The sequence below is a fragment of the Furipterus horrens genome, unplaced genomic scaffold (genome assembly GCF_987537825.1).
Source record: "Furipterus horrens unplaced genomic scaffold, mFurHor1.1.pri manual_scaffold_17, whole genome shotgun sequence".
NCBI lineage: Eukaryota > Metazoa > Chordata > Mammalia > Chiroptera > Furipteridae > Furipterus > Furipterus horrens.
This window is the reverse complement of record NW_028327187.1, coordinates 33,936,463-33,951,209: the sequence shown is the minus strand read 5'-3', so window position 1 is coordinate 33,951,209 and position 14,747 is coordinate 33,936,463. Positions and strand designations below refer to the sequence as shown.

The 14,747-nt window shown below is 39.3% G+C and overlaps 1 protein-coding gene across 5 annotated transcripts in view; it reads right to left on the bottom strand.

The window, feature by feature from the left end:
* Positions 1–14,747, bottom strand: part of TENM1 (teneurin transmembrane protein 1) — a 730,204-nt gene that overhangs the window by 188,540 nt on the left and 526,917 nt on the right. For all 5 annotated transcript variants that reach the window (XM_090265126.1, XM_090265127.1, XM_090265128.1 and 2 more), the window contains one exon: positions 6,915–7,131. In XM_090265126.1, coding sequence (XP_090121252.1) covers positions 6,915–7,131 — 217 coding nt within the window. The remainder of the gene's footprint in view (positions 1–6,914; positions 7,132–14,747) is intronic.

Below are 14,747 nucleotides of genomic sequence, written 5' to 3'. Positions count from 1 at the left end.
ATTTTGTCTGATATAAGTATTGCCCAATGTGCATGATCTTGAAAGAAATGGTCAGAGCTATCATTATGAATGGCACCAGAACATCATTAATAGGATTTTTTCATTGTGGTAAATGGGAATTTTATAAATGATTGTGCTTTCCCTTTGAATTCATCTATTTAATAAAACCATTTTAAATTGTAGAAACATTTACTTATAGCCCCAAATGTCAGAGGGTGAAACTTCTTGCAAAGAGTTATGCTCTTCACTGTCCAAATAAGCTTTGTATTTTCCTTACAGTTGTCTCCTGTGTGTGTCAATTTTAGTAGCTCTTCACTCATTGGAGTAAATTGGTTCCATCTGAATTACTGTTGAAACTTCCAGGTCAGTCTCACTTGTGTAAAATTGTTCAATGACTTTGCCTCATTTGCTAGAATATGTCTTGTATTACAGCCATTTAGGTTACCTGTCTGCCCTCATCAGTTGAACCTGAGATCGCTTAGTTGATGAACTCCAAGCTCCCTTAGAGACCTGATGTTCCATTATCCACAGAATTTTTGCCATTTGTAATTAATTTAATTACTTATGTATTTACTTGATGTTTTGACTCCCTCTGCCATTATATGTAAGGGGAGTTCAGTGAATAAGGGGACCCTATTTCTTTTGTTTACCCCCATATATACAGTTCGTAGCCCAGAATGGGTACTTAAGAAATATATGTTGAATAAAGGGTTGAATAGATACCCTCATCACTTTATAAAAATGATAGGCATAGCACAGGACTTTGGTATCTCTTCCAGAGGTAAAGTTCCCAGTTACTCTGGAAATACTAACATTTCAATAAAATACATATTTTTAAAAAATAGTAATTAGTATCTGTCTAGTATGGTTATTCTTAAGTCATCATCAGTACTGAAGACCAGCAGCTTCAGCAGCAATAATCATCTTCTTGCAACCTTCCCTGTATCCTCAGTCTTGATTCAATAACTTGTTTTGCTATTCACAAGATTTAAAATGGTATAAATTCCCAGCTCAGCTAAGTGCAGAAAAGCATGTTTTATTAAACAAGTTATGATAAGTAATTATGGCTGTTACCAGGTATCATGAATAATCAGGAGACTGAATCAAGATTTTATTATTGAGTAGGGTGCAATAAAAAAGAAAGGGAAGGCTTGGGTAAGTAAGAGTTTTCCATGAATCGCATGGTCAAGGCATTTGTGGTGCCTCAATTTGTTTGGGGGTGCCGGTCTGTGGTTTTTTTCATGAGACAGAATAATGATGCAAACCAAAGTGAGCAGGCTAACAGCAGTCTTCCCACTGACTTCCTGATATTGCTCTTTATTTTCTAATTTTTTCTTAGTTCTAAATCTTGATTATCTAGCCCACCGAAGGCACAGAGAATTATTGCTTATGCAAAATTATAAATGATGCCAATTATGGTCAGGCTCTGACAGTAGTGACGTGCCTCATAAATTAAAAAAAAATATTTCTTAATGTTATATAATTACTTCATCTTTTAGAAATTTGTTTCTGTGCTATTTGGAGGACAGTAATCTTACCTTTAGTCTGGTTGTACATTTGGGAATTGATTTATTTGAGGTCCTAATATTGTCTTTGTGATCTAGGCAATCAAAGTTATTCTTTCCGTAGCAAATATGAGAAGAGTACTTCCATATCACTACAACTAAGCCACTCACTCACCCATTCTTTTTTCCCCCCTACTTTTTGCCAGGTACTGTTTTAGGATCTGAAGATACAGTAGTTTGGTAGATTACAGATGGCCACCAATTCTTTGATATTTCTGTGATCAAGAGGTGGGATTTATGTCCCTTCTTTTTAATCCAGGCAAGCTCTGTGACTGTTTTGATTAGTAGTATATAGCACAAGTATGACTGTTAAAAACTTCTGGACCCAGGCTTTAAGAGAATTGCATCTTCCATTTCTTGTCTCTTGGAACTCTCCCTCTCAGAGCCCTGATGCACAATATAAATGCTCTGACAAACCTAAGGCTGTCTGCCATGCCAATATGAAGCCCAAGTAAAGAGGTTGTGTGTAGAAAGAGAGATTCCTGGCTGCTGTCCACCTGCTCCCATCTATATGAGTTATCCCAGCTGAGAGCCCAAACATCATGGAGAAAAGACAAGTCATGCTGGCTCTACCCTGTCTAAATTTCAGACCCACAGAATCACAAAATATAATAATAAATATTGTTTTAATCTATTACGTTTTAGTTTGCTACACAGCGACAATCAAAACAAGGAGAGAACAAACCAGAATTGGTCCTTATCCTCACAGATTTTAAGATTGAGCAGTTAAAACAATTCAGAGCTAATACTGTACATTCTGGTGTGGTATAAGGAACTGAAATGCAGAAACTTAACAGAAACTGTGTAGAAGAAACCTATCATCTTGTTTATTCTCTTCATTTTGTAGCCCATTAACAGTGCTATTATGTGCTTAGTGCTGTATTAAGTTTAGTCCCATCTTTAGAATTTTTCAACTGCGGGTAGGCATTCTACCAGGAGTGGGCACAAGAGGCTGCCCCAATTGCACCCAGCAGCGTTGCTGCAAATTTTGAGATCTTTAACTTGTTCTTATAACTTACTCTAAGTGATAAACAATAGTCAGATGCTTCTCACATACACATCCTTCTCACAGAAGGTGAATGTTTTGCTTTTACTATGGTGGGACCTGGATTATCTGAAGTTATGATTGATGGGACATAAGATACCATAGGTTAAAGTCCGCTGCTCTGGGGGAGTTTTTTAGTTTAAGGTGTGAGGCAGAGTGTACACCAACTTATTCATTAGGTATACACAGGTACTCTAGTAAACTAAGGGTGGAAATATAATTTCATTAATGTGATTTCTACAATAGTTCATGTTCAGTGAGAACTTTTTTCTCTTCTTAACATAGTAAAGGTTCAAAAATCCAGTAAAAAGTTAACATTGGGTTTTAGAGACTCAGGGAAATAGTCAGAAAGAATAAAAAACAAACACCTGAGGTCTTTCCAAGTAATGCTATAGAAGTTGTGTAGTTCAGAGGTTACAAACTCAGATGCCATCAGGGCCAGGCATGGCACTGAAAGTGAGGGAAGTGAGCCAGGTGTCAGGGAAGCAGTGAATGGTGAGTCAGAGATGCATGTCACAACCTATCCAGAAGGGCAGCTGGGTCTCAGCTCCAGAGCACCTATGCCATGCCCAGGGGCCCAAAGATGCCAAACTCTGTAAATTTTCTAGAGAAGGGAGACATTCCCATTTTTCTATTAGACCTCCTAATTTCTAAATGTCAGGCCAAACAAAATACATCTGTGGGCTGATATTAAGCAATCTGATGTAGACACCTGACATGGATTGATGTGGAGATCAGCCTCTCATGGCTACAAAACAGACAAATGAGTTTGGCCAGACCTTGCTGTCAGCGGTCGTGGTAACCCTGGTAGGATTTTGTTTTTTAAATGCACTTCTCCATTAGTAATGGTGAGTGAAATGTCTGGCTTTGCAAATTACTACTGTCATTTAGTTTAATGTACTCTTGTTTTTACATATTTATAAAAACCTTTTACATTATTAATAGTGATTAAATGCTTAGACACTGAAGATCAATAGTGCTTCTGTTCACCTATTTACATTATTAAAAAGTAATAAGTCATACAGAGCATGCATAATATGTGGTTTACTTTGTAGTCATGTTTGGAGGAGACTGGAAAAAAAAAAGAAAGAAACTCTGGCTACAGGGTAAAATATATTTAGCAAAAAACGGCAATTGATTGGGTTCATTAGAGACTCCATCGTGGGCAAGGTGCATGTTCACAGTGACAATGCACCATCATGAGGTACAGAGGTACACATTCTCTGTGCTTCACATGCCAATACAGTAAATTCACAAGAAAGGCTAGTCTCACTTGGATGCACAAGGATAAACAGCTCTTTAACCTTTATGCATCCTTGCAACAGTTAGTTTCTTGAATGCCCCCATGTGTAGCCCCAAGGCCTTCTGATGGTGGTGACACTCAGCAGCAAGTCATCTGTGTGGGTCATGTTTTGCTAGGAGGCAAGTGAGCCCCTTTGCAATGCCTTTTTCATCTGCTCACCCAGCTCTCTCTCAATTACATGGCAAATGCAAACATGCAGAGTGGTTCACCCGATTATGGGACATAGTGTTCTAGATCTGTGTGAGGAGAACCACCCCACAGTCAGGGATACATTAGGGCAATAAGTCTTTTCAAGGTCAGCTAGCCTAGCCTTTAAGTAGCCTGAGTGGCTCAACTAAGTGGTTTAGAGTCAGCTCTCAGTATCAGTCTGCTTGGGTTCAAATCTTGACTATGATACTGATTGGTTGTAACCTGGGGCAAAAGACATACTTGACATTTCAGTTTTTGTTTTCTTACTTGAAACATGGGGATAATAACAGTGTCTGCCATATAAGTTTTTTTGTACAATCAAATGAGATAACACACGTAACAACTTAGTATGGGATCTGACACATAATAAATGCTCACTAGCAATTTACATGTAGCAAAAGGCCTACTTTAGCAGTCATTCAACTGTATACTTCTACCAAGAGGAACTTCATTACCATGGGTTTGAAGTTTGTAACTAATGTCATTGAAATGTATTAAACTGAACTGGATTTTTAAACATTATTTGGTTTGCAAGTTGTTTGTGTTGACCCAGATGCCATTTGTCTAGTATAAGTTAGATCTAGGTCACCAGGGCTTATTTAAGGACAAGTGGAAATTGAGCAGCTGTAGTATAATGGAAAGGTTACAAGAGTTACTGCAATCCAAACTTGTTGGCTGTGTGGTGTTTAGCAAGTTATTTACTCTCTGTGAACCTCAGTTTCTTCATATATAAAATACACCAATACAGATACCTACTTTATACAAATATTGTGAGGTTAAAAGAAAATAATGTGTGTTTGAATGCTCTACAAACTAATAGGTACTATGTAGATGTAAGAGCAGGTGACTATTATTATTTACATATGTGATCAGAGCTGGATATATTTTACCCAGGGTAACACTGCATGTGTTGATTTCTAGACAAAATATAATTAGACTGTTTGTCCTCAACTATTTTCCTTGACAAAGGCCCGCACCTTTTCTGACAGGTGAGATGTGTCCGTAATAACTGAGACCACTGTATGGAGGAGACCCATTATTCTGAATTCAAATGTGACTTGCAGAGCCAAATGATAACTTGGGGTATTTTACAAAAGAATGGAGAAAACTCATTGAAACAGGAGGAGGAGAAGGGCATTAACCACCACAAGTGATAGGTCCGTTCGCTCTGTGAGTGGATGGCGGTGCCGCTGAAGCATAAAGTTGAAAGGCAGGGGTTGAAGTTTCTTCTCACTTTTCAAAGTCTATTGCTCAAACGCCCTGCTCTGGGTCATAATGACTTATCTCTTGTCTCTCTCAGGCCCTGACTTCCTCGCTTTACTTGAGTTCTGTGAGTCTTTTAATATATATAGCTCAATGTCATGGAGGTTGTTATTTCTTACACTGCTTTTTCTTTCTGGACTGACTTCACCCTAAGCATGGAGAAAGCTACAGAGTTGATAACCTACCATTACATTATATAGGAAAATGAGAATCATGGCTGTTTTTTGTTCCTCTGGTGTGTACAATAAGTAAGTCTCCACCGTAAAAGTAATTACTTTAACTGTAGCCCACTAGGACGTTTCCCTAGAGTTGCTATTGAGCTGGGAGAAACACTTGAAAATGGGAATGACTGCATCTCTTGGAAGAAGGCAAGCTTTGTCTAGATTCCCCAGAAGAAAAAGCCTTTATTGTGATGCTCTGGCATTTGGGCTTTGGGTTCTGTCAAGAGACCTAAAGGGTCATAACTGCACACTGATAAAAATAATGAGTAAGTTTTATGTTTCAATATCAGTTCCAGTCCACAATCTGTGGGAAGGAACTGCATATTTTAAATTTCCATGCACACACCCCCTTTCTTCTGTGTATAGGTCAAAAGTGAGTTTTAGTTTTCTTAGATTGTCACTGATATCAATATAAACTCTTGACTGAGTTTTTCGTGGGGACTGATATCACTCACTAGGATGTAACTGTGTGGGTGAGGTGTGGACAAAAGTTCATGGACAAATAGTTTCCATGTTTGTTTTCAACTCCTGTATGCAATAGTATAGAAGCTTCTGGAATGAGCAAAAGAGGGCAAATTTAAGAGACTAGAAATGTCGACTTCAGTGACTTACTTCTATGTAGTGCTAATTAGTAGAATATGACATCGCTGAAGATGAAGCTAAGAATAACAATGAGCAAATTCATGTTAGTACACTTCAAATAAGTAAGCATTAAAAAAAAAAAAAAAAAAAAAAACTTCACCTAACGAGTTGGACTTTGGTCTTAGGTCTTTTAGTGACAACTCATGCATTTGAACTTTTATAGAAGATAGATTTTCACAAGTCTTACATTTCAGGCTAGGAAGTCCAATTTACCCAACTATTTCATATGGAAAAGATTACATCACTGAATAAAACTTATTTAGCTCTTGAAATTCAAGGAGTTTTCAAAGGATCAATGCAGAAGCTAAACAATGAGTTTGCAAATTATACTTCTCTCTGTTTTTGTCATGAAAAGACTCATCTATACTTCACTACAGATAATACACATTGTGTGTGTGTATGTGTGTGTGTGTGTGTGTGTGTGTGTGTGTGTGTGTGTGTGTTTGTGTATCTTTTAAGATACAGAATCTCTAGAAATGAGTTCTCTCCCTTAACTAATCAGTAAGGGTATTCCAGATGTTCTCTCCCTTAACTAATCAGTAAGGGTATTCCAGATGAGCCTAAAAAAGATCAAGGTGGACTGGGTGGAACAGGAAGTAAGCTGATCTATGGAAGATACCTTTCTTTCACAATTCATAAAAAACATGACCATTGTTTATTAAAGAATAAAGTAAATACACATATACCTGCTGTCAAATGAAATCTCTGGAGGGATGACATGCGTACTGTCCTTGCCAATGAGGAATTTGATTCGATCATAGAAGAGTCTTGAAGTGTGCTGAGAGAAGAGGGGTTGGCTTTGCTGAATGAGGTCAAGAGGGTCTGGTGAGCCTTGACAGAGAGGACTTATATAACAGTTGCTTTGTTGACAACAATCAGGGTCCACACAGTCGGTCAAACCATCTGAAAAAAAAAGTAGCATTGAAATTTAGCTTCAAAAGAAGCAACATAGTTTAATATTGGCACAAATGGGAAAGATGTAGAATACAGTCAAAGATAACTGTCCATATTTGAGTTTAGAATCTATTACATTCCATTTCAAATGAATTATTACTCACTAGGAGTTTATATGGCAAATCAGTAAAACTGGAACTTTTGTTTATAAATCTTTCTTCCCTGAATTCGCTAGCATTTGGGGGCTGTATTACATTGTTGAGCACTTGGACAGAGTATCTCTGAGGTAGCACTCTTTAGAAGTTTCCTTTTTACTCAGCAAGACCATCCTCCAGGCTAGAAACTCTCTTATAAATTATTTTGAATTTCTTACACCATGCACAAGTATGAGAAAACAATTAACAAATGCTTGCTGACCAGAATTTGTTGGTATTCTTTATGAAAATTCTCCTAATACTATCTACTGGCAATTCTCAAATTAGAGATTGATATTCTCATGGTGACTAAGTGTCTAGAGCAAGGCAGTGATTTTCAAATGTGTAGTCAATTATCTGGGATTTTATTAAAGATGCCTATTCTGGGGCCCCACCCATTGAATCAGAATTTCTTCAGGGCTCAGGATTATGCATACGTAATCTGGGTGATTCTGAAGTACACTAAAGTTTCAGAAGCACTTTTTAAGTAATTTGTAGAAGCAACTAGAGCTTACTTATTTCTAAAAGCAGTTACGGATCTGATGTAAATACCAATGAACCTCAGGTATATGATTGTGATGAGTCATTCTGTTTCATTTCTTAGGCCTGCACCATTTACTCTCAATTTCTCAATCCACAGTCATCCCAAGGGAAAAAAAAATCACATAAAGGTTTCATTCTTTATTTTTAATAGCATTCAGTGTTTATTTTTTAAAAATATTTTATTTATTCATTTTTAGAGAGAGAGAAAGGGAGGGAGAGAAACATTGATGTGAGAGAGAAACATCGATTGGTTGCCTCTCACACACCCTGACCAGGGACTGAACCTGCAACCCAGGCATGTGTTCTGAGCAGGAATTGTACCGGCAACCTTTTGCTTTGTGGAACAATGCCCAACCAACTGAGCCACACTGGTCAGGAACAGGCTTCATTCTTTGGTAGAGGAATGATGTGGGGCACAGGGGTTACAGGAGAAGGGGAGACCACTGAGAATATAATAAGGTACAAAAGACTGTATTAGGTGCTTGGGGAAGCAAAGGGTTTTATAAAATGACCCTTTTTCCTGTTTTCAGGAGCTCAGAGCTTACTAGGAGAAATAGGTGTCTAAAACAGCTCACTTACACTAGTTAAAAATGCAAGAAGTGTTGTAAGAGTGTTACACACAAAGAAAATGTGTTATAGTGATTAACTGAGCATTTTGGACACTTCATTCCACACATGATAAGCAAAAAAAAAAAAAAGTCCTTCCAAGGTTCTTAAAGCAGACAAGTGGCTCTAATTTAGATGTTTAACAAGAGTAAATATAGAGATGCTAATCTTCTTGGCCTGCAGTGGAAGCGGGAAGTTCAGACCGAGCATGCACTCCTAAGGCTGATGATGAAAATTCCTGGCATTGGTCTCATGCAGCTCCTGCGCTCACTCTCTCTGCCTCACAGGGCCCCTCTCACCGAGCCAGAGGGCGATGCACCACAGCTGAGGGCAACGAAAGCCAGGAACACCAAGAGGGTAGGCGTTTGGAACAGCAGCCCTAGGGCACCCAGGGAAATATTTTTCCCCACATGCGGTCCTTTCAAATTCCCTGTACCATAGATACTACTTTGATTTAAAATGCAGTTTGCTTCTTTCTTGCCTTCCCTGTTTGTTCAGTGTATTTCTGCCCTGATTTCCACTTCTCTGCATACACATTTCTTTTTCACTGATGACTACTGTGGATTCATTTTGATAAGAAGTCCCTGTCTGCTCTCCTTTCTCTCCTCATTCAGCGAATTATATTGACAGATTTTCTATAGATCTTTGATGCAACCACCACCTCTCTCACCAATCCGCTGTTCTCAGTCTCCTATTAGCACATTACCTCTTAACTCTGCTAATTAAACATCTGGATGCACTGAAAATCTAGCAAAAATATCAGGCTGATTACAAGAGTTCTCTGATGTTTGGAATTGGTGCACAATATACTACACAACGGAAAACTGCTTTTTGAATGGGAAGTCACATTTATCTTTCAATTGGTAACAAATGCACTAGTACTAATCAGATTGGGCTGTCACAGGTTTCAACCTGTCAACCACACAATTCTAACTTATTTTTGAAAAGAAATAGATTTGAAATAAATAGCAGTGCCCACATGATTTTCCAAACTGGATTCTAAACTAAACACAAAATTGGAACTCATTCTGATCTAGTTATCTGCTATAAATTCCAAGCTAATGGTTCATATTTAATAATTACCTATGATACAGGGCTGACCCTCTAAGACCTGTTTTCCAAGAGAACAGGAAGGCTTCTGTTGAATGTAGAAAGGCCACAAGCAAGCAGACCAATAATAGCATGAAATCCCCAAATAACAATTCATAGGTAGGTCTAGTGCATGGGCAAAGACCTACTTACCAATTATCACATTGGATAACAGCCCATACAGATGTCTAGACTGTTACAAAGAAGTGCAAATGACAGTCACACTGCCTGTGTGGGTTTCTTTGGGCTATTAACAGTTCTTTTATTATTCTGAAATGGAAGCTGTGGCACCCTCCTGACAGTCAGGCTCAGGGTGTCAGATATGGGCATATCAAATGTTAACTAATTTTACTTGTAGGGCCTTTTCCCTTTGAAAATAAAAGCTAGCCAGAAATAGGGAGGTTGAATGTTCTTAAAGGACTAAACATGGCATTAACTGATCCTAGCTCTGCCAACCAGTTAGGGACTATGCCAGTTGGCTCAGTTAGTGCTGATGAAGATCAAAGACCCTGGTTGTTTCTGTCCATGATCAAGTCATCCACTATTCAACTTTTACCTACTAGATGTATGCCTTTTGTTGAAAGAAAGATTGGACAAGGGAATATACATGATATGTGGAAAACCCCTATTTTCCTAATCCTTAAAGTGAGTTTGAAAATATACATATTTTCTGGAACAGCACCCATATGATCACCTTGATAAAAATGGACAGCTAGTTCATGGTAGGGTACCCGAAAGGATTTGGAAATTAGTATAAATTAGTTAATACTTTCCAGGTATGGCACTAGGTACTTCCACATGTGTTATTCCAACGAATCCCTGCAAAAGCTCTGTTAGGTAAACATTGTCATTTCTGTTCTACAAATAAAGCAAGCGAGGCTAAATGTGGCTGCACAGTTGGAAGAAACATGGGGGTCATATCACATCCAGTGTTCTGACTCTAAATCACATGTCCATCATCACCATCTAAGCACTATTATTATTACTGAGCTAGGTTCCAGGACTTCCAAGCACCTGACTAATTAATATAGCTATTTAGAACACATGAAGTGGTTGTGATCAAAGAACCAGGCTATTCTGATTCTATCTAATCTTTTTTTTTTTCAGATTTAATGTGTTTTATTGATTAAAATATTACATTTGTGCCAATTTCCCTTCCCTCTGCTCCCCTCCACCCGGTGGCCCCCCTCCCTCCAGTTGTCCCCCCCTTTTAGATTATGTCCATTAGTTGTGCATACAGTTCCTCCCAACCTCTCTCCGTCTATTTCATTCCCTCCTACCATGATCCCCAATTCCTATATCATCTCCCTCCCTCTCCCCACTCCCCCTCCCTGTTGCCCTCCCCCAATGTGCTTCCCGTACCCACAGTTCCTTTTCCACTCTCGTTGCCTGTTTAGTTTGCCTTTGTTTCATCTCCCTAGCTTCTGTTTTTTAAACCAGTCCCTTTAACATCTCATATAACAGTGGTTTGGATCTAATGAACTCTTTCAGTTTTATTTTGTCCTGGAAACACTTTCTCTGTCCTTCTATTCTGAATGACAGTTTCGCTGGATAGAGTATTCGTGGTTGTAGGTTTTGGATTTTCATTACTTTGAATATTTCTTGCCAGTCCCTTCTTGCTTGTAGGGTCTCCCTTGAGAAGTCAGCTGATAGTCTAATTGGGACCCCTTTGTACATAATTCTTTTCTTCTTTCTTGCTGCTTTTAAGATTCACTCTTTATCTTTAATTTTTGACATTTTGATTATAATGTGTCTTGGAGTGGTTCTCCCTTGGTCCAGTCTCTTGGCAACTCTCCTTGCTTCCTGGACCTGCAAGTCTATTCCCTTCCCCAAGTCTGGGAAGTTCTCCTTTATTATATTTTCACTCAATTTTTCAAGTTCTAGTTCATCTTCCTCACTCTCTGGCAAACCAATGATTCTTATGTTGGGCCTTTTATAGCTGTCCCAGAGGTTTCTGATCCTCTCATTGTTGCTTCCCATTTCCTCTCTCTGCATTGGTTGACTTCTTGTTCCTTCTCCATATTCCAGTTTGTTGAAATGAACTCTGGATTTTTTTTCCTCACCATCTGTCTCGTATGTGGTTTTGTTCCTTTCGTTATGAATGTTTTTCGCTTCTTTCATATCTTTTTCCTGCTCTTTTGTGAATTCTGTAAGCCACCTGATAACAATGGCCCAGAACTGAGCCTCTGACAGGTTTCTTATCTGTTCATCTGTCAGGTTCTCTATCTGCTGCCTGGTGAGCTGCGCCACCGGGATTTCTATAGTTGTCTGCCTCATTTTGACAGATGCTTTTTGTTTTCTTGGGCCGGCTGTCGGGGGCAGTGCCTGTGTACGCGTCATAAGTCAGCGACCGGCGCCTGTCTGCGACCTATTTCGCAGCCCTGTGGTGCTTTCTTTGGGGGCGGTGGTCCAAGATGATTTCACACAGTTATTCAGCCAGGAGACCGGGATCCGTCCTCCTGCCCCCCTGGGCCTCACTGTTCAAGGCGATGCGGTGGCTGTTTTCCCCAGCGCTGGGGTCACGCACTGCCAGGGGCTTGACTGCCTCCAGGATTTTTCGCCGCCCCGCCGCTGACCGCAAACAGCGCTGCCCTCTTTAACTCTTACCTGCCCAAATGGCACCGCTGGTTTATAACTTCATATGTTGGGCTTCCGTGTAGTTTTATTTTCTGGAATTTCTAGTTATCCTTTGTTTTGAAGTAGTTGTATTCCTCTCTAGTTGTAGAGGGAGACTTAGCGTGTCCGTCTAAGCCTCCATCTTGGCCGGAAGTGATTCTATCTAATCTTGACTGTGCCACTTACAATCTATATGATCCTGAACAAAACAGTTCAACTTTGGATTCTCTTGTAGATGAGTTTCCTCACCTACAAGATGAGTATAATAAAAATACTACCCTATAGAGTTGTTGTAAGGATCACATGCTATAATAATCATGAAGAGCTTAACACAGCATTTAGTATGTAGCTAACACTCTTGATAAATGGTAGCTATTGCCATTAACCAAATTCTAGGCTGTGCAGACTAAAAGAGCCTAGAGATAATGTCCTGCAGGTAGATGTCAATGGTCTGCAGTGGCAGCTTAAAATGTTCAGACTCACTCCTACTGAAGTTGTTTTATCACTCGCCAGAAGGCAATTAACTTCTGTGTAGCATATTGAGTTCATTGGAATGTGTTCACTTTGTGATCTCTGCTTGGATAGGTTGTCAGATAGGTAGGATCCTAAGTGGCTCTAAATAGACACTAATGCCATAGTAAATATTCTTTCATTAAATTTTACAAATTCAGAATTTGTTACCATTTGGACAGGGGCTGGACTGCAGCTTAACATTTCAGTCTCTATAGGATAGAGGGTCTGCCAGGCAAATTAATAGTGAAGAAGAAATTGAAGGGATGCTCATTCCAAGGACTGTTAAAATCTTAGGCATTTTAGAAACCCATAAACAATGGACTAATGATAAATCAGATAAATCATTCATAAATGTTTACTACAGCAGACTCCCTCTTCAGCACTCCAGTTAGCTTAGTTGTTGCTGTTATATGTATTGAAGACAATATGACCGTATTTCCTTTGGAAATAGCCTGTATTTCATTTCTTCATCTATTCAGACTGATTTTCACCCTAGCATCTGGCTGGATTAGTAAAAAGAAAGTGGGAGAGGCTCATGTGCACTCAGGATTTGACCTGCTCAAAACATTGTTATTGCTATAACCCCGTGCAACTTACTTTTTCTGTAAGGAAAGTAAATAGTTTATATGCCACTAATATTCATGTCCTCCTGGCCCCCACCAGCTATCAATAGCTTTCCATATTATTCACAGTAAAAGCCCCCGTCCTGACAATGACTTACATCCTCACAGTCAGGCTTTTCACTGTCTCCTTATCTCTCTTTCCTTACCTCCTGTTAAATCGCAACCCCCTTCCCACTACTCCTATGCCTGGAATGTTCTCTTCAATAGCAACATGGCTCACCCCTCACCACCTTTAAATCTTTTACTCAAAAGCCTTTCGGTGAGGCTTTCTCTGACCACCTTATTGAAACTGTCAACCCTCTCCCACACTCCCTTATCCTTTTTCCCCAGCTTTAATAAAAATTTCTTCATCACACTTACCATCTTCTATCATATATTTCTTACTGGCTTAGAGTCTGCCTCTCACGACTAGAATGTAAGCACCATGGAAGCGTGGATTTAGTTAATTTTTTTTTATTCATTGTTATTTCCTCAATGATTAGTACAGTGCCTGGCTCAAAGTAAGCATTCAATACATATTTATGGCATGAAAAAATGTACTTGTATGTCCAAAAATTGCTATTTCTCTGACATTTGTAAATTTACCCAGAGATTATAGTCAATTAATGCATCAAAATATGTTATAAATAGATGATTCATTGATATCAAATCTTTATTATCCACATAAAATTGCTGTGCTTCGAACATTTTCTCATTTCTTTTTGCCATTGACAAGTAGCCTTAGTTTATAGATAACATGGCTGACCCAGTTAACTGAGTTAGTTACAGGGTTTAGATTTTCCAACTTCCACTTGTATCTGGACTCACTTGGCAGTTTAGCCTTTTATAACTATGTGATGATCCTTTAATAAATGGATTGTTTGAAAATGAGGGGGGTATAGTCAAAAAGTAATACTTAGAAATATGCTTTCTGATGCTAGGTCTGGTGCCAAATCTTAAAAGTAAATGTGGAGATTTCTGGCCAAGATGGAGGCGTAGACAGACACGCTGCATCTCCCTCCACAACTAAGAAGGAATACAACTATCTCAAAACTAGAAACAACCAGAAGTTCCAGAAAAATAAAACTACATGGAAGTCCAGCAAACAAAGATATAAAGAAGAAATACTCATCCAGACAGGCAGGAGGGGCGGAGAGGACGCGGTGTGGTGGTGGCAGCAGCAGCAGGCCAGCAGAAAATGCAGTGACATGTTTTAAAAAGTCAGGAGGGACACCTGGGAAGCATTCCCAGCTCCTCACCGGACCTCACAGCCCATGGTCCCAGCACCAAGGAAAATCAAGCCTCATTGCTTCTGACTGTGCAGACCAGTGGGGTTTGGGGTGGAGGCAGAAACTGCCAGTCTCAGCAGAGTCCACTTGTTTAGAGGGCCTCCACGGTCCTAGAACATCTGCAGACCCACCCAACCTGGGAATGATGGCCAGGGCAGCAGCTAGAGGTGCCT